Here is an 18,417-nt window from a genome sequence, read left to right as displayed (position 1 = left end):
AAAAAGTAAAGGAGGTCTATATAGCAAGTACGGATGTTTGAATATAACCACTCTTCTTCTTTTCATCTTTCTCTTTTTTTTCATTATTATTCTTTTGTTCTTCCGTTTTCACCACACGGTCCAAACTATATCCCTCAATTCTTTCTTCATCTACGTTCTTTCTTCATCGCTCTTTTCTTACTTTCCTTTGTTTTTTAATAGGTCTTTAGTCAGTGGTGGCCCTACAAATTGATCTCAACTGGGGCACCGGGCACTCAAAAGATTAAAAAATAAAAATAAAAAAATTTGAAACTTAACTTAAAATATATCAAAATTGAAATAAAAATAAAAATTAGTATTTTATTAATCAAACTTATAGTTTTTAGATTGAAGACAATTTTTCATAATGGAAATATAATTTTTTTTGAGCTTTGAAACTATATGAAAGAATACTATTAATGTTTTTTTTTTCTAAGAAGCAATAATACTATTAATGTTATAAAAAGAAAGAAATAAAAAAAAATATTAGCACATTGCTGAGAAGAAATAATGAGTATTAACGTTAAAAAGAAAAAAAGAAATAAAACAATTAGCATATTGCTGGAACCAGTATTCGAACCGGGCACTAGCCTAACAAATATATGTGCATCTACCACTGCATCAAGAGAGCAGTAAAAAATCAAAACGAAACTAGATAATATATATACAAAATCTCACTGGGGTCCCGTGCCCCTATGTGGCTCCGCCCCTATCATTAGTCTTCAGTACCCATAAACTAAATGAATCTTCTATATTCGATCGATATTCAACATTTGCATCCTAGAAAAGAAAAAGAGAAATTCAACATCAACATCAACATCACATTATGCATAGCACCAACAATTATGCTTTATGATTTTCACATATCCTACGTAATTCATTTGACCATTATTATCACATATCCAAAATTATAAATTTTATCACTCTTCAATAATTCATTTGGTCAGCATGTTCAAACTAGATCAAAGGCTATATATTCTGATCGATTTTGCGAAGATGTTGGGTGATGGTGATAGCCACCGATGCTATTTTCTTCGTTGAAAGGCTCTTCTATGATGGAAAATGCAGCTACACGTTTGGGAGCTTTTCTCTTGCATAAACTCGTTGTCCACCATTTTCTTATGGAGATGAGAGAGACAGAGAGAGAAGATGTAAGAGAGAAGGAGAGGCAAGAGATAGAAAAAAAGAAAAGAAAATAACAACTATAATAATGATAAAGGGGCAAAATTGTTAGTTTAAAGAGAAAATAATGAAGTTGAGGTCTACGTAGCAAAAAATGGAGGGAGGTTAAACTAGAATCATCCTAGATTGGAAAGGGAAAAGCAAACAGGCCTTGTAACCCAAAAAAGAAAAAGAAAAAAAAGAGCCAAACAGGCCATTAATTTCCAAAGAAGAAGAGACATTTACACCATAAAAGTGGAATAGATTAGCACACTAATCAAGTTCATCCGACGGCAACGGAAGGCTTCAAGTAGCAATGCCAGCAGTGGAAGATGGCCAAAATCAACGGCAAAAAGGCATTAGAATCACGCGACTCTTGATATGATTGGTCTAAAAGGCTTCAGACGTGGCCCTATAGCTGCAAAAGAGGGCACAAGCCCTGCCCACACAGGATCTTCCCAAACCACGTGCTTCCATTATCCGCCGGGTCCCACCTCACGTGCAACAAATTACGGCTCGGATGAGAGGGACACACCCACGTCCAGCAAAACAAAATAACGCCTGGATGCACCAGATCGTGACCCCCAAGAGACTCGAAATTAGAAAAAAGAAAAAGAAAAAGAAAAAGAAAAAGCGCAGGTTAACTATAATGCGCCGCTGGTTTGTCCAAATAAGCTCCTTCTTCTTGTTGAGGCTCACCACACACCCTCGTCTTCCTCCTCCTCTGTCTCTAAAGAAAACAAAAAAAATGAAAAAAGATAAAATAAACAGGGAAATTAATTAAATCAAGCTAAAACGGAAAAAGCGAAAACCAGAGTGAGAAAGAGAGAGAGGGGAGTGCACGCGAAAACCATATGAAGCACCAGCAGAGCAGCTCATCGTCACCGTCGCAGTCGTCTGAGGCGGTCCCGTCTTCGTCGTCGTCGTCGTCCACTGTGACGACGGACCAATCACATCCCGCCACCTCGAACTCGGCATCCGCCGCGGAGAAGCCGCTGGCAATACCGGCGGCGGCGGCGGAGGACCTTGCGGTGGGGTCGAGGGACGGCGGCGGGGCGCAGGAGACGGTGACGGTCGATCGGAGAGGGGAGTACTCGGCCGTGTGCAGATGGACGGTCCAGAATTTTCCGAGAATCAAAGCTAGGGCACTGTGGAGCAAGTACTTCGAGGTGGGAGGGTACGATTGCCGGTTGTTAATATACCCTAAGGGTGACTCACAGGCTCTGCCCGGGTACATCTCCATCTACCTCCAAATCATGGACCCGCGGGGCACCTCCTCCTCCAAATGGGACTGCTTCGCCAGCTACCGCCTCGCCATCGTCAACGTCGCCGACGATTCCAAGACCATTCACAGGGACAGCTGGCACCGCTTCTCCAGCAAGAAGAAATCACACGGTTGGTGCGATTTCACCCCCTCCTCTACTGTTTTTGATTCCAAGTTAGGTTATCTTTTCAATTCCGACTCCGTTTTGATCACCGCGGATATTTTGATATTGAATGAGTCCATTAATTTCACGCGAGATAATAATAACGAGCTGCAGTCATCTGCCGGCTCCATGATGTCATCTTCCGTCGTGGCCAGCCCGGTCTCCGATGTGTTGAGTGGCAAGTTCACTTGGAAGGTGCATAACTTTAGCTTGTTTAAGGATATGATTAAGACGCAGAAGATAATGAGCCCGGTGTTCCCCGCCGGCGAGTGTAATTTGAGGATTAGTGTTTATCAGAGCACTGTCAATGCTGTAGAGTATTTGTCAATGTGTTTGGAGAGCAAGGATACTGACAAGACGGTTGTGTTGTCCGATAGAAGTTGTTGGTGTTTGTTTCGAATGTCTGTGTTGAACCAGAAGCCGGGGTCTAATCACATGCACAGGGACTCGTATGGGAGGTTTGCTGCCGATAATAAGAGCGGGGATAATACCAGCTTGGGGTGGAATGATTATATGAAGATGTCAGATTTCGTTGGGCCAGAGTCGGGGTTTTTGGCAGATGATACCGCGGTGTTTAGTACCTCATTTCATGTGATAAAGGAGTTTAGTAGCTTTTCAAAGAATGGGGGATTGGCTGCAGGGAGGAGTGGTAGTGGGGCGAGGAAGTTGGATGGACATATGGGGAAATTTACTTGGAAGATTGAAAATTTCACAAAGTTGAAGGATCTATTAAAGAAGAGGAAGATAACGGGTCTGTGCATCAAGAGCAGGAGGTTTCAGATTGGGAATCGGGACTGTCGGCTCATTGTTTATCCCCGAGGTAGGAATCATTATTGCATTGGAGAACTGTTTGTTTTTCTATGCTTAATTACTGGTTGTAACCATTGATAACTCTTTTCTTTTTTTGAATTATTGTGTCGCATATTTATGAAATCATGCGGTACATCGTTTACATACAGATTTATGAGGACTAGTAGTACCTTTATCATCCTTATTGAATATGGTTTTACATGTCCCTCACTATAATTCCACCACTTGAACGTTTTGGAGCTGCATCTGCAGTTACTTGCCATCATGGGCCACTGCAAATATGGTATGTATTAATGCTATCAAAGATAGCATAATTGCATAAGCCACATGGATTGCATCTTTTGTTTATACTCTGATCCTTGTGCTCAATATGACTTGAGACTTAGTTTGGAATGCTCATCTTGTTCATAGGACTGTGTATGTCAAGAAATTTGATATTCCATTGGGAAAATAAAGTCTTTCTAATGTCATAGACAGAACAAATATTGCTTAGCTTGTCGTGAGAGAGTTCTGATGAAAACTTGCCATATGTTTTTGGTGGTACCAGGGCAGTCTCAGCCACCATGTCACCTTTCAGTCTTTCTTGAAGTTACAGATTCACGGAACACTGCCAGTGATTGGAGTTGTTTTGTGAGTCATCGCTTGTCTGTTGTGAACCTGAAGATGGAAGAGAAGTCTGTCACAAAGGAGTCTCAGAACCGCTACTCCAAAGCTGCAAAGGACTGGGGTTGGCGTGAATTTGTGACGCTTACTAGTCTCTTTGATCAAGATTCAGGGTTCCTTCTTCAGGACACTGTTGTATTCTCTGCAGAGGTCCTTATATTGAAAGAGACGTCAATTATGCAGGATTTGATTGATCAGGATACCGAGTCTGCTACCCAGATTGACAAGAATGTAAAACGAAGCTCTTTTACATGGAAGGTGGAGAACTTCCTGTCTTTTAAGGAAATAATGGAGACCCGAAAAATCTTTAGCAAATTCTTTCAAGCTGGTGGATGTGAGCTTCGGATTGGTAAGCTGTTGTTAGGCTTTTTTTCTCCTAAAGACACAGTTTATGATTTTTGCTTAAACTTTTGTGTTTCCTCAATGCAGGGGTATATGAGTCCTTTGACACCATTTGTATTTATTTGGAGAGTGATCAGTCAGTTGGCAGTGATCTGGACAAAAATTTCTGGGTGCGATATAGGATGGCTGTTGTGAATCAAAAGAACCCTGCCAAAACTGTGTGGAAGGAGTCTTCCATATGTACAAAGACTTGGAACAATTCTGTTTTGCAATTCATGAAGGTTTCAGATATGTTGGAGGCAGATGCAGGGTTTCTTGTCCGTGATACCGTTGTTTTTGTATGTGAAATATTGGACTGCTGTCCTTGGTTTGAGTTTTCAGACCTAGAGGTTAGTGTTTATAAGCCTTTTTCAGTTATACACTGTCTGCTATTTATTATTGATGAAGTTGCTTTAAAACTTTAGCATGCTAAATGGCAGTCTGTCTGATGGTAAAGTTTCTTCAGTCATGATATCAAGTCTTGAGCCTGGAGTGTTTTTTCCTTTTCAGATCATGCTGGCAGTTTTACGTAGTTTTGTTTTGTTTATTTATTTATTTTTGTTTGGCTTCTTTAGCTAACACATGGTCTTGGATATATCCGTGGAGTTCTCATTGATGGTGAACGTGATTATTGTGTCTAGTTCACTTCCATTATTTGTCTAAAAATGTTTAGAATAAGGAACAACTACATTTCTTGACCATCAATCATCTGTCTTCAGCTATGGCAATTGGAAATGATCTTAACTTCAATCAGTCGAGTTATATGTCTATCATTTGGCTCATTATTGGAGAAGATAATTTTACGAAAGCAGTATTTTGAATGTTTTCCCTTCTACATTTATGTTGGGTTCCTATACCAATATTGATGTGCATCTTGGCTCAGGTTTTTGCTTCCGAGGATGATCAGGATGCGTTGACAACAGATCCTGATGAACTTGTTGATTCTGAAGATAGTGAAGGAATAGGTGGTGACGAAGAAGATATCTTTAGAAACCTGCTTTCCAGAGCTGGATTTCACCTCACGTATGGAGATAATCCGTCACAGCCACAGGTCACTTTACGAGAAAAGCTTCTGATGGATGCGGGTGCCATTGCTGGTTTCCTGACTGGACTCCGTGTTTATCTTGATGACCCTGCTAAAGTAAAGCGCCTGCTTCTTCCAACCAAGCTTTCTGGTAGTGGTGATGGAGTGAAGGTCTTAAAGAATGATGAATCTTCTCCTAGTTTGATGAATTTACTAATGGGAGTCAAAGTGTTGCAGCAGGCTATTATTGATTTACTTTTGGACATTATGGTTGAGTGTTGCCAACCTACAGAAGGGAGTTGTAATGGTGATTTATCTGATGGAAACTCAAAAACTCCAGATGGAAGTGGAGCTGCTAGTCTGCTGCAATCTGATAGAGAAAATGGAGCAACAGAATCTGTGCATTGTCCCGTGTATGAGCGATTGGATGCCAGTGTTGATGAAAGTACCAGTGGTTCGGCTGTTCAAAGTTCTGACATGCACGGGGTTGGTATCCCAGGAAAAACTCTTCCTGGGCAGCCAATTTACCCCCCAGAAACATCTGCAGGGGCATCAGAAAATGTGTCCCTTCGGTCAAAGGTAATATACTTTGTTGCTGAAGTATCTTATTACTTTGCTTACATTATAGTACTTACTGTTTAAACACTTGAATTGTAGACTAAGTGGCCAGAGCAATCTGAGGAGCTCTTAGGATTGATTGTAAACTCACTGAGAGCTTTGGATGGAGCTGTTCCACAAGGCTGTCCTGAACCAAGACGTAGGCCTCAGTCTGCACAAAAGATCGCTCTTGTACTGGATAAAGCTCCTAAGCATTTGCAGCCTGATCTGGTGTCTTTGGTGCCCAAGTTGGTTGAACATTCAGAGCATCCACTTGCTGCCTTTGCACTTATTGAACGATTGCAAAAGCCAGATGCAGAACTTGCATTGCGGACACCTGTAAGACTCTGATGACTGTTCGTGTACTTACTGTTTTGAGAAGATAAATTTCCTATTCGCAGATGCTCTTTTATACATGCTGTACAGAAAGAAAAGCATTTTTAGAATATATACTGATTCCAAGTGCACATTAGGTTAATGTGTACATAGAATGTTTTAGTTTAAATGGAAACAGTCTAGCTACCATGTGCATATTTGCTCAAATCGGTCTGTTCTGCTTGCATGGTTCTTCTATAAGTTATGTGTATCTTATTTCCCAGGTTTTTGGTGCTCTGAGTCAACTGGACTGTGGCAGTGAAGTGTGGGAACGGGTTTTATCTCAATCTTTAGAGTTTTTGTCAGATTCAAACGATGAACCTCTTGCTGCAACCATAGATTTCATATTTAAAGCTGCATCCCAGTGCCAACACCTACCTGAAGCAGTATGTATATAACATCTTTCAATTTGGATTATTTGAAAGAGAGAAATCCTAATTATGTAATTACTTTAAACATGGTTTTCCTTTAACCTTATGCAAACTTCTTTCTTCATCATTGTAGGTCAGATCTGTTCGTGTTAGGCTAAAGAATTTGGGTGTTGATGTTTCTCCTTGTGTCCTTGAATTATTGAGCAGAACTATAAATAGCTGGGGAGATGTTGCTGAAACCATACTTAGAGATATTGATTGTGATGATGATTTTGGTGATAGTTGCTCGACTATGCGTTCTGGGCTTTTCTTGTTCGGAGAACATGGGCCTTGTTCGGAACGGTTTCATTTGGTGGATGAGCAGGCTTTCCGGCCTTGTCGCCATTTTTCTGATATTTACATCTTGATTGAGATGTTATCCATACCTTGTCTGGCTGTAGAAGCCTCTCAAACGTTTGAGAGAGCTGTAGCTCGTGGTGCTATTGTGGCTCATTCTGTGGCCATGGTTTTGGAAAGGCGCCTTGCTCAAAGATTGAACCTTGATGCTAGATTTGTTGCGGAAAGCTTTCAGCAGACAGATTTGGTAGTAGAGGGAGAAGCCAGTGAACAGCTGAGAGTCCAACAAGACGATTTTACTTCAGTTCTTGGTCTTGCTGAAACATTGGCCCTCACTAGAGATCCTTGTGTTAAGGGATTTGTGAAGATGCTCTACACATTATTGTTCAAATGGTATGCTGATGAGTCTTATCGAGGGAGAATTCTAAAGAGACTTGTTGATCGTGCCACTAGTACTACAGATGGTAGTCGTGAAATTGATCTAGATTTTGATATATTGGTGACACTAGCTTCTGAGGAGCAGGAAATTGTTAGACCAGTTTTGAGTATGATGCGGGAGGTTGCTGAACTTGCAAATGTCGATCGGGCTGCTCTTTGGCACCAGTTATGTGCTAGTGAAGATGAAATCATTCGCATGCGGGAAGAGAGGAAAGCAGAAACTGCTAACATGGCTAGAGAAAAAGCTGTTATATTGCAAAAACTGAGTGAATCCGAGGCCACTAACAACCGTCTTAAGGTACTTGTTGTCTTAACTGGTGATATGGCTAGGATTATCGCATCTTATTTATTCTTTTCGGAGAATATTAGAATTGATGCATGTCATGATGTGGCAGTCTGAAATGAAGGCTGAGAATGACCGCTTTGCTCGAGAAAAGAAGGAGCTCTCGGAACGAATACAAGAAGTTGAGAGTCAGCTTGAGTGGCACCGCTCAGAGCGAGATGATGAAATTAGAAAGCTCACTACAGATAGGAAAGTGTTTCAGGATCGTCTTCATGATGCAGAGACACAACTCTCTCAATTGAAGTCCCGAAAACGTGATGAATTGAAGGTATGGTATTATTATTATTCTAGTCATCTCTTATGATCTCTCTGCCTTTTACCAGGAGCTGATTTTCTTCTATATTTCATATTTATCTCAAAATGGGTCTTCTCCTTCCTATCTCCGTTCACTTGCTGCACCTGCAATTGCTTTTTTAGATTTAAATTGTGCTTTTTGATCGTTAGAAATTCGTCAACTTTTCTCAGCATGCCAACCTGAGTTTTGAACTTTTGAGAACTTGTTCCTATTGTGATTGTGGATCTCCAATAGTGTATTTCTTCTTTGCTACATCTTTATTATGTTTTGGTCAAAATATGATTTTGAATTTAATCTGTAGTCGAAAAATCTGCATGTCTAATGGTTAAGAGCATTTACCGTTACACCCAAGGTTCCTAGTTCAACATCCCCCTCCCTCATCATTACTTGAATAATTTAAAATTTTAATTCATTATAAACGGCCTATGATTTTTTTACTAAGCCATGCCTTTTTCTAACTGCAATTGATGAATTTGACAGAAAGTTGTGAAGGAGAAAAATGCTCTAGCTGAAAGGTTGAAGGGTGCTGAAGCTGCACGTAAAAGATTTGATGAAGAACTTAAACGGTATGCCACAGAGAAGGTGACTCGAGAGGAAATTCGACATTCTCTGGAGGATGAAGTACGGAGACTGACACAAACAGTAGGACAAACAGAAGGAGAGAAACGAGAGAAGGAAGAGCAGGTTGCTCGGTGTGAAGCCTATATTGATGGGATGGAATCAAAACTGCAGGCCTGCCAGGTTTTTGCCTCAGCATAGCCTATGCTTTTTCTTCTTCCTTCTTATGATCATCCTTTTCCTGTTTGTTTTCTAGCTACTTATTTTTTCACCCGAAGCAGCTAGTTCTGAAGGCTTAAGCTTCCTACGATAAATCTTATATACAGAAGCATAGTAGAATGTGGTTTGATTGATACGTCCTCTTTATCTCTTGCAGCAATATATTCATACCCTTGAGGCTTCACTTCAGGAAGAAATGTCCCGGCATGCTCCTCTGTATGGTGCTGGTTTGGAGGCATTATCAATGAAGGAGTTGGAGACACTGTCCCGTATACATGAAGAAGGGCTCAGGCAGATCCATACCCTTCAGCAGCGTAAGGGTAGTCCAGCTGGCAGTCCCCTTGTAAGCCCGCACACGCTCCCACACAATCATGGGCTATATCCTGCCGCACCCCCCCAAATGGCCGTTGGAGTGCCTCCTTCACTCATTCCAAACGGTGTCGGGATTCACAGCAATGGGCATGTGAATGGTGCTGTTGGACCCTGGTTCAACCATTCTTAGATGCCTGGTCACGGCGTTTTTTTTGTGCCAATGTAGGCATTCGTTCTCCCAATAGAGCTGGGTGATATTGCATATTTTTTTTTCTCCAGCTATTTATTGGCATTTTGGCTGTTCGAACTGTTGGAGTACGAGTGGAAATAGGAATAAGATGAAAGATGGAAGAGATGGGTTTCGATCGAATGTGAAGTGATTCCAATAGAATTAACAGTTGCAAATGCCAATACTCAATTGGCCCCCTTTCCCCAGTTAAAAGTTAATCATGCAAGTTTTGTTTAAAAGTTAATCATGCAGGTTTTTTGCGAAGTTTTGTTTAATCATGGGCGTAATTTACTGTTTGACGTTTCTCATGCAAAATAGGTTTCTTCCATGCCAATTCCATTTCGCTTGAAAGCAATCAATTACTAAGGTTATGACTCAGCCGGATAATGAGCATCAGATGGGTTGAATTGTGTTTATCTTTGACTAAATTGCTAACGTTACCTTGATGGAAAGGAAGCTGAATCAAGTCCTGTTTGGACAAAACATAAAGCTTGAATTGTCATAAACAGAGGCCAAGTTTAACACCATGATTGGACAGATTGGACAATTTTTCATGAAAAACTTGGAAACCAGATGGTGACATAAACTATTACACACCACACAATAAAAATCGATGCTTCATCCATTTCCAATTCAAGAATGTAGGATAATGTTTTAGGTTGAAAGTGCCTGGGACATTACCAACTTTAATTTGCATGTAATATTTTTTTGTCTGAGAATCTGACATATTATATTATTGTATATATTGTTGTGTTGCGCAATCAATTCATATCGACTGTTAAATAAAATAACACGTTAAATTATTGTTATCTAAATTAGATAATTTCGGTGATGTTTAATTTCAGCAATATATACTAATAATCAAACAAAATAAACATTTAATTAATCAAGTTAGCTCGAGAAGTATAGATCCTTTGATTATTTCATTCCAATATTCATGTAGGTTTTGGTCAAAGATGACGAGTTTGAAGCTTATCAAAAAGGAGGACTAAAATATTTGTGATGTCATTGGGTCACGTGTGTTAAATATTTGTAGGAGGCTAGGTTTCTAGGCCAGAAACATCGGAAATCAAGGCCAGAAACATTGGAAATCATGTGGAACTAAGATTACAAATGATGATTAGCGTGGACAAGAAATGATCAAAATGCCACGTTTTATTCTGATAAATCTCATTTGACTTCTCTACCGTGTCCCTCTCACTAAGAAACGATACTTTCCATGATTTTTCTTCAAGCCAATCTCTTCCATCCAACCTATTTAAGCTAGGAAATCATGCATTCTCTCATTCCACAAACCCAAACAGCAAAGCACCAACAATTCTCTCTTGCTGTCACCCTCTTGCATACATTTCGCAAGAGAAATTGTAAGCTACATTTCGTTGCTGATCACAAAACCTTGTATCTTTTGAGAGAGAGAGAGAGATCATCTTGATTTCTTTCTCTCTTTGTCTGGGATTTGCTGGTTGGTTATTAGCTGAGCTTCATTGTTCCACAGCTACATTACGTGTAAGCCGCTGTTCGGACCCTTTTAGCTTCTCTGTTTCTTCTTCCATAAGGACAGATCAAGTTGCATTTGGAATATCCTAGAGGAAGGTAATTGTATTTTCAGTTCTTAAACCCTAATTTTCAGAACATGTATTAGCTACTTAATCATTTTTATGAACATGAGAAATGGGTTCTCTTTTCATGTTTATTTTTTTGTTGCATCATTCTTAGCCATGTATTAAAAATTCAAAAGTTCATAAAATCCAAAAGTGTTATGCATTCACCACTCTTTTAGTTATAGAAAACCGTGTAATATATAATATACAACTATAATTAGAAATGAAGAAAAAATAACTATCAAGTAAGCATTTTTGTAATTACCAGTTTAGCCTCAATTGTTTCAGTTGTTGAGTTGTTGGACCAAAATGAATTTGTGGTGAGCTGTTAGAGGCATAAATTACAGCCTCAAATTTGCTGTTTTTTCGGGAAAGCTATTTCACTTGATTTGACCAATTATGCCTCATTTTTACCCTGGCCTCATTTTTTGATGCAGCATGAAGAAAGTTTGTTGGCCTTACTTTGATCCTGACTTTCATAATCTCCCAGAAAGGATCTATGGCCCTGTGTAAGTGGTCTTCTCCAATTCTTGAAAACCATTTATAGATTCATCAATGGTCGCCCCATTAGATCATTGCTGATATATAACACAATATAATTATTTATATCAGCGATTTGATAGAACAAGCTTTATCATATGTTGCTTTTGCAGATGTAGAGTATCCCTCGACAACGAGACGTTGGAAGATTGCACATTAGTAAAGGTTTGTCAGTACTTCTGTGGATCAAGAACGAACATAATTTCAGGCAAGTATATGACTTATGCTTATGATATTAAATTATTAATCGTATGGGGTGGTGGTGCAGGTGGATAGCGTGAACAAGCAAGGGCTTCTCCTCGAAGTGATTCAAGTATTGACAGACATGAATCTTACCATCACTAAATGTTTTATATCTTCTGATGCAGAATGGTTCATGGATGGTATGCTGCACATCTGTTCTTATTAATTTTTATAAAATTCACGACAAATTCCCTCTAAATTAGTGACGAGTTTGATCCAACTGCGCGTTTGCAGTTGCATCCATTTAATTTCTTAAGTAACTTATGACCGGTTCTGTGCATGCATGCTGCAGTTTTTCATGTTAAAGATGAGAATGGCAACAAACTTACAGACCAGAATGCCATTAACTATATCCAGCAGGTAATTTGTTTTATTCATGAATTATGTTTAAAATTAGATGGATGTTATTCGCACTTTTAGTTTGTCAAATAGCCCTTGTCAATTTTAGTTTTATTTGTTCAAAATAAGAGTGCAGAATGATAAACTGAGAGTGAGAATAACATAGTTATTAAAAAAAAATCACACGATTCATAAGCATACGTACAATATCCTTTAATTTGTTTTTGACGTCGAAATGATTTTCGATAACAGGCCATAGGTACAACTACAGGTCCTCCAGACTCCACCAGGGCCAATGCCTATGCCAGCAATATTTTCGAATCCGAAAACCATAGCGAGCACACGACCATCGAAATGACGGGAACGGACCGCCCTGGTCTCTTCTCGGAGATATCGGCTGCCCTTGCCGACCTCCAATGCAACATAGTTGAAGCCCATGCGTGGACCCATAACGCCCGGCTAGCTTGTGTTGCTCAAATATCTGACCAATCCACTGACGCCACAATCGAGGACCCCCACCGCCTTGCCACCATCGAAGACCACCTCATCACCATCCTTCGAGCCACCACTTCCGTAAGCCCTTGTGGGAAAGAAGCAAACAACCAAGAAGTGAAGACCACAGGGTTTTTAGGAGGAGACTATCAAGGCACCATGACTAATGTCGAAAGGAGGTTACACCAACTAATGCTTTCCATTAGGGACTTTGACGGCCCCAATTTGAGGCCCGCCAGCTCTCCGAGGACGCCATTCGCATGGGATGCTGAGGAAGAGTGTAGGAAGACGGCGGTTTGGATCGAGAGCTGCAAGGAGAAAGGGTATTCCATGGTGAGCTTAGAGTGTAAGGATCGGCCGAGGCTTATGTTTGATACTGTGTGCACTCTAACTGACATGCAGTATGTGATTTTCCACGCTTCCACTCATTGCCATGAAGGATATGCCTTTCAGGTACCCATCTAAAATGACGATTCCCTCACTACATTAATGGATGAAGTGATTTTAATTCTTAACAAAGCTTTTGGATATGGGTACTAATAGTTAATGTTGTTTTGGAATAGGAATACTTTATCCGGCATGTTGACGGGGATGTCTTGTGCACAGAGAGCGAGAAGGAACGAGTTATAAAATGCTTAGAGGCAGCTATTGAGCGCCGAGTTTGTGAGGTGACATATCTTGCCCGTCTTTATTAGGGATGCGACGTACAATGCTATCTCAAAAATGTAGCACAAATAATCTTATTGCATGTAGCACTAAATTCTTTATACTTTTGGCAGGGGATTCGACTAGAGTTGCGTGCCGACGATAGGATGGGATTGCTATCGGATATAACTAGGGTTCTACGAGAGAATGGACTTGCTGTTGTTCGAGCAGATGTAGCAACCCAAGGAGAGAAGTCGATTAACGCTTTCTATGTGAGGGACATTTCAGGGAACGAAGTAGTTCCAGACATGGATTTTGTTGAGTCCATGAAGAGAGAATTGATGGGTCCAAGTCATATAAACCTTCAAGTCAAGAATGAGAAACATCTCAGATCACCAAGCTCAACTGAAAAGTCTCGTTATTTCTCAAATATTGGAGATATTCTAAAATCTCAAATTGGGCGTTTCTCTTTTGCTAAGATCAAGTAGTCATGGATCAATGCAAATTGTAAATACGTAGGCAATTACCATCTTAGGCCATTACCTAGGCAATTAGATTGTAATTGAGAAAGAAAAAAAAAAGAAAAAGTAAGACGTTGTATGTACATAGATTTCATTGAACATGCATGTAAATAAAAAGGATAGCTTAATTGTGCCATTTCTCATTCTCGATCAGCTAGCTAGAGCTATTAGATTGAATGGTTTGTACATAAATAATGAAGCACATAATCCTTTCTCATTTCCCTTTTTTTGTTGTGGTACAAATATTTCTCACATAAATAGCTATGTGCTAATCCACACTTAAATTAGACACCCTTTTCTTTTCTTACACCCTTTTCTTTTCGAATATAATTTAGACACTTTCACAGTATATTCACAAAAATTTGTGATTAAGAGAAAAGAAAATAAATAATCTATGCAACTCTAAGGTTAATTCTCCTGAGCCAGACAGAGTGCATTATCATATGAAAGACATCAAACCTCTTAGCCGGGTGGTTCAACTCAAAATGCTTCCTCACCACCTTCAAGTTCTCCTTGAGCCATCTATACTTCTCCTCAGGAACTGCCTCCAATATCTCCTTCAACCTCTCAATCTTTGAAACCTCAACGTTAATCGAAAACGCCTCCCACCTCAAAACATCACTAAATGGCAGCGCATAGTGCTCGGATATGATCACCGGCACGCACTCGGAATATATGGCCTCAACAATTCTAGGGCTGGCCACTTCATGACCACTAGGGCACAAGCAAAACTTGGATTCGAGCATCATGGAGTCGTAGTCTAGGGTTTTGGGTAGGTATTCAAAGACTCGAAGACTCTTGTCACGGCCTTTCCAGTGGTCGAGGAGAATAGGCCTTATTGGGCCGTGGAGGCCGCCGGCGAAGAAGGCAAGGTAGGGACGAGGGCTGTTGGGTGGTGGGGGTGAGATGAGTTTGGAGGAGACGTTGCCGCCGTAGAGGTAGATTTCAGGGAGAGAAACGTCCTTTTGAGGTCTGAAGCCTTCAGAGGTGTTTGCGTTGCAGAGTACTCGGATTGATGTGTTGTAGAGGAAGGGGTTTCCAGCTGATGCATTGGGAGCCTGAAATAATGGAACAAAAATATGACTCGATCAATAACCACCATCTGTATAACGGATTTTAATTAAGTTTAATTAATTTCTGATCTTACGAATCAAAGCTACTTTTTACTAACAACATTCAAATTACTTCATTCATTAGTGGTTCCTATTGATAAGTCCGAAAACATAGATGTGATCGCTGGAATGGGAAGAAAATGTTTTACCATTTTGCATACGAAAGTGAATTTTCAAAGGCTTCTGTAAGGTCCCAAAACCTTTGAGCAACGAGCATTTCAACTTTTTAACATTTCCCCATTCTCCAAGTTACAAACTTAAGAACAAATGGAAAGTGGAAGATGTCACTATTACTACCCAAAACTATATATCCAAGCATGCCAACAAAGTTCTGAAATACCAAAGAAGATGAAAAAGAAATTGATTAAAAGCAGAGAATGAAAGAGAGTGAAAGAAACTGACCCAATCATGACAAGCAAGCATGAAGTGGTCCGCCCCAGAAGTCCTATTCCAAAAGGGGTACTTCTCAGACACGAGTCTCACATAATCAGAGACATATTCCCTGAGAGGTGTGAGGTTATAGGACAAGGGCTTGTATAGGTACTTCACCATCCAAGTCACACTGAAAGGCATAAAGTAAACGTGAGCCTCCTTAGGGTTCTTGGTCCTAAACCTCCCAGCCTCTGCCCCAGTCTCCATTTCATGTATGAACCTCCCTTCGATCGAGTATATGTCCTTGCATGGGCCATCGTGAGTTATTGGTAGGTCACCTTCTGAGTACACATACACCTTGAATTTCCTCTCCATTTCAAGATAGCTCCTGCATGAAGGGCAGAACAGTCAATTTACGTTCTACCATAAATTCGAATTACTCTATGAATTAATCTATAATCATGATGATATGCTTAGAACATAAGGTGATTAGAGAACTAAAATGATGCCCTTGAATATGATCATGACTAAAATCAGGGTTAACTAAGCCCCACTCCTAAGCATTAATCATGTATAGCATAATTATCATAATGATTTACATACATTACATGCATATAGACTCACGAAGAGATGCCAACACATATTGTAAAATCTTAATAGTTGCTTTAGCACTATAAACTTTGATTTTTATGTAATGAAACGGTCTTAGTCATCTTCTTTGTCATTATCAACTAATTAACTTTTATTTCCCACATATTCTTTATTGCGCATACTAAAGTACCATAAATTTGAACATTCGCAAACCATGTAGACTTTTTAATATTGGAACGGTTAAAGCCTAACTTAACAAACACTAACCAATTTCCTCATGTTTGTGGACTTGTGGTAATCTCAAGTCCCCCTACCTTTTAATTTTCTCCAAATGTGGAAAAACAAAAGGGCATGTAATACAACAAAGGGGACCGACCCAAAAAGGACGGCAAAGACTGCGTCATTTCCACCGCAATAAGTAGCAATCGAGTATTTTTCCGAGGACTGAGTGTGCGCTACGCCTACGCCGGGGCATGAATGATCGACTGCGCACTTGCCTTCACCTAGCGGTGACTTTCAAGCAAAGCATGCGACTCACAACCTTTCCAAGTCCCTTAATTAATTTCCCCCAACTTAATCCCTAATTAATTTACCTCTCTAAATTAATCTCTTACATTGTATTGTATTGACCAATCAAATCAACCCGAAAGTGACAGTAATTAAAATTAAGCAGCGGCTTACTGATGGAACGCGCGGGGGTTACGATACACCGCCCCATGAGGAACGACGTCGTGCCCGGTTGGTGCTGACGAACGGTTCGGATCACCCGAAGCTGCTGCCGCCGCCGCCCTCCGTATCGAACTTCGCGCCCTCGCCAGTCCTTCCTCTAGCTCACTCTGATCTCTCCTCCATTTCCGTTTCGGTTTCGGCACTTCACTCTGTTTTCATCGACGGTAAAAAAAAAATTTAAGGAAATTCTAATCGTTGATTTTTACGTCCGGCGAAAAAATACGTGCGGAAATTTAAAGGAGGAAAAAAAAAAAAACAGAGCAATAACAATGTATAGAAATGAAAATTGAAGTCCAAAACTAAAGGAGAGAGAGGTGAAGGAAGTTACTGGTGGAGTTTGGTTGGGGAGTAAGCGAGGAGTAGGGTGATTACTGGAGCTGATTACTATTTTATGATCGTCGGAAACCGAGGGCGTGGCGGAGGTGGTGATGACCTTGCTACGCAGCTGAATTATCGGAATCAAAAACGAGACCGGAGAGTCCGATTCAGAGTCCGAGGGGCCGATCGGAGCGTCGGAGTTTCCGTAAATCACCAAAACGACGACGATCGAAGCAATGCACAGCCACCAGACGATGGAGGAGGTCTGTAAACGGAGACTCTCCATATCCGATATCAAGCTCGGAAGCTCTGGTTTCGTCTCTGTGTAGAGAAAGAAGCTTGATTTCTATTTGGACTGTTTGGTTGCTGCAGACTATTTCTTTTTTAGTGCAAGCGAAAATAAGAAGAGGAATTTGAACCGCCTTCTCTCTCTCTCTCTATTCTGTTATAAGTAGGGGTGGGGGGAGGTAATAGAGTAACCGTGTAATAAGTGTGGAAGCATTTTGCTCTCACCTCCCCTGGTTAACGGTGAAATGCACCTCCCTCTTCTAAGATTGCCACCTATCAAACATGGGTTGAGTATCAGTTAATTATGAATTAGTTTTTATCGCTTAAAGAGATTCAGGAGACAGAGAGAGCAAAAAATGGGATTTCAGCAAGGTTTGATAAAAATTTCGAAAATTTTGATGTATTTATTCATTCCTCAAGCTTTAGTAAGATTAAATTATGAAAATTTTAATAATTTCAAGGAAATTTAAATTCTTGAATTTGAGTTCGTTGGCAGTCAAGGGATTATAGGCGGCTAAAAGTTAGACAACGTAAGACCGGTAATAGAGATTAACGATACTTGTTAAGTGGGGGCCGTTGGGTTTTCTATTTTTTTTTTTTCAGTTGCCTTTTTTTCATTTGGGTTTTCTATTTTAATAATAATAAAAAATCATAATTAAAAAAAAAAAAAAAAAAAAAACTTTACATTGGGTTAAAACTTTAATAGGTGGCAAGCTTAGGGGAGGGAGAGGCGAGCCCTTAACCAGGGACGGTGAGCCCAATGAGTGCGAGGGAGTGCGGGCTTTATCCAGAGAAAGCCTATCATGTGCTAAGCGGGTAAGCTATGCACGTGACTAGGGGGCGTAGTCGTGGCGTAACCAGATTTCCCGCCAAATTTCCCGCCAAATTTCCCGCTCGCCCTTCCCACAAGTTAGATAGCGATTGGTATCTAAAATCACAAAAATTCTTGATCCCCTCTAGTATTCTGACTTCTTATATTTCTATTTCAATATCGGATAGTTTTCAGTTGATACTATGTTGATTATTTTTTATGGTTTAATTATCACTGTATTTTAGTTAAATTGTTTGT

At 40.2% G+C, this 18,417-nt stretch overlaps 3 protein-coding genes across 3 annotated transcripts; 2 read left to right on the top strand and 1 right to left on the bottom strand.

Moving 5' to 3' along the window:
* Window positions 1-1,833: 1,833 nt before the first annotated feature.
* LOC112174232 lies at window positions 1,834-9,775 on the top strand. Its single transcript, XM_024311971.2, has 10 exons — window positions 1,834-3,426; window positions 3,964-4,428; window positions 4,509-4,810; window positions 5,344-6,063; window positions 6,142-6,420; window positions 6,681-6,842; window positions 6,961-7,899; window positions 7,997-8,212; window positions 8,720-8,980; window positions 9,174-9,775. The coding sequence occupies exons 1-10, from the start codon at window positions 2,034-2,036 to the stop codon at window positions 9,516-9,518; spliced, it is 5,082 nt and encodes a 1,693-aa protein (XP_024167739.1). The 5' UTR covers window positions 1,834-2,033; the 3' UTR covers window positions 9,519-9,775.
* Window positions 9,776-10,834: 1,059 nt separating this feature from the next.
* On the top strand, window positions 10,835-14,155 carry LOC112173613 (ACT domain-containing protein ACR2). The gene is made up of 8 exons (XM_024311293.2): window positions 10,835-11,150; window positions 11,596-11,667; window positions 11,812-11,863; window positions 11,967-12,081; window positions 12,234-12,301; window positions 12,533-13,225; window positions 13,336-13,440; window positions 13,552-14,155. The coding sequence occupies exons 2-8, from the start codon at window positions 11,597-11,599 to the stop codon at window positions 13,903-13,905; spliced, it is 1,458 nt and encodes a 485-aa protein (XP_024167061.1). The 5' UTR covers window positions 10,835-11,150; window position 11,596; the 3' UTR covers window positions 13,906-14,155.
* Window positions 14,134-17,478, bottom strand: LOC112173612 (probable glycosyltransferase At5g25310). The gene is made up of 4 exons (XM_024311292.2): window positions 17,071-17,478; window positions 16,695-16,891; window positions 15,453-15,810; window positions 14,134-14,996 (listed from the first exon to the last, which is right to left on the bottom strand). Exons 1-4 carry the CDS (start codon window positions 17,344-17,346, stop codon window positions 14,331-14,333), a joined length of 1,497 nt encoding a protein of 498 aa, XP_024167060.1. The 5' UTR covers window positions 17,347-17,478; the 3' UTR covers window positions 14,134-14,330.
* Window positions 17,479-18,417: the final 939 nt, after the last annotated feature.

Source organism: Rosa chinensis, chromosome 6 (genome assembly GCF_002994745.2).
Source record: "Rosa chinensis cultivar Old Blush chromosome 6, RchiOBHm-V2, whole genome shotgun sequence".
In the NCBI taxonomy this organism is placed as follows: Eukaryota; Viridiplantae; Streptophyta; class Magnoliopsida; order Rosales; family Rosaceae; genus Rosa; species Rosa chinensis.
Note: the sequence above shows the minus strand (reverse complement) of the source record. Positions and strands in the feature narration are given on the sequence as shown.

Bases quoted from the DNA above. Each gene is read 5' to 3' on its own strand.
- LOC112174232 (XM_024311971.2), top strand. From the start codon at position 2,034: ATGAAGCACCAGCAGAGCAGCTCATCGTCACCGTCGCAGTCGTCTGAG. The intron at 4,429-4,508 runs GTAAGCTGTTGT...TCCTCAATGCAG, and splicing joins TGGATGTGAGCTTCGGATTG to GGGTATATGAGTCCTTTGAC. The intron at 6,843-6,960 runs GTATGTATATAA...TCATCATTGTAG, and splicing joins GCCAACACCTACCTGAAGCA to GTCAGATCTGTTCGTGTTAG.
- LOC112173613 (XM_024311293.2), top strand. From the start codon at position 11,597: ATGAAGAAAGTTTGTTGGCCTTACTTTGATCCTGACTTTCATAATCTC. The intron at 11,864-11,966 runs GTTTGTCAGTAC...GTGGTGGTGCAG, and splicing joins AAGATTGCACATTAGTAAAG to GTGGATAGCGTGAACAAGCA. The intron at 12,302-12,532 runs GTAATTTGTTTT...TTTCGATAACAG, and splicing joins CCATTAACTATATCCAGCAG to GCCATAGGTACAACTACAGG.
- LOC112173612 (XM_024311292.2), bottom strand. From the start codon at position 17,346: ATGGAGAGTCTCCGTTTACAGACCTCCTCCATCGTCTGGTGGCTGTGC. The intron at 16,892-17,070 runs GTAACTTCCTTC...CGATGAAAACAG, and splicing joins TCCCCAACCAAACTCCACCA to AGTGAAGTGCCGAAACCGAA. The intron at 14,997-15,452 runs GTCAGTTTCTTT...CCATTATTTCAG, and splicing joins TGCTTGCTTGTCATGATTGG to GCTCCCAATGCATCAGCTGG.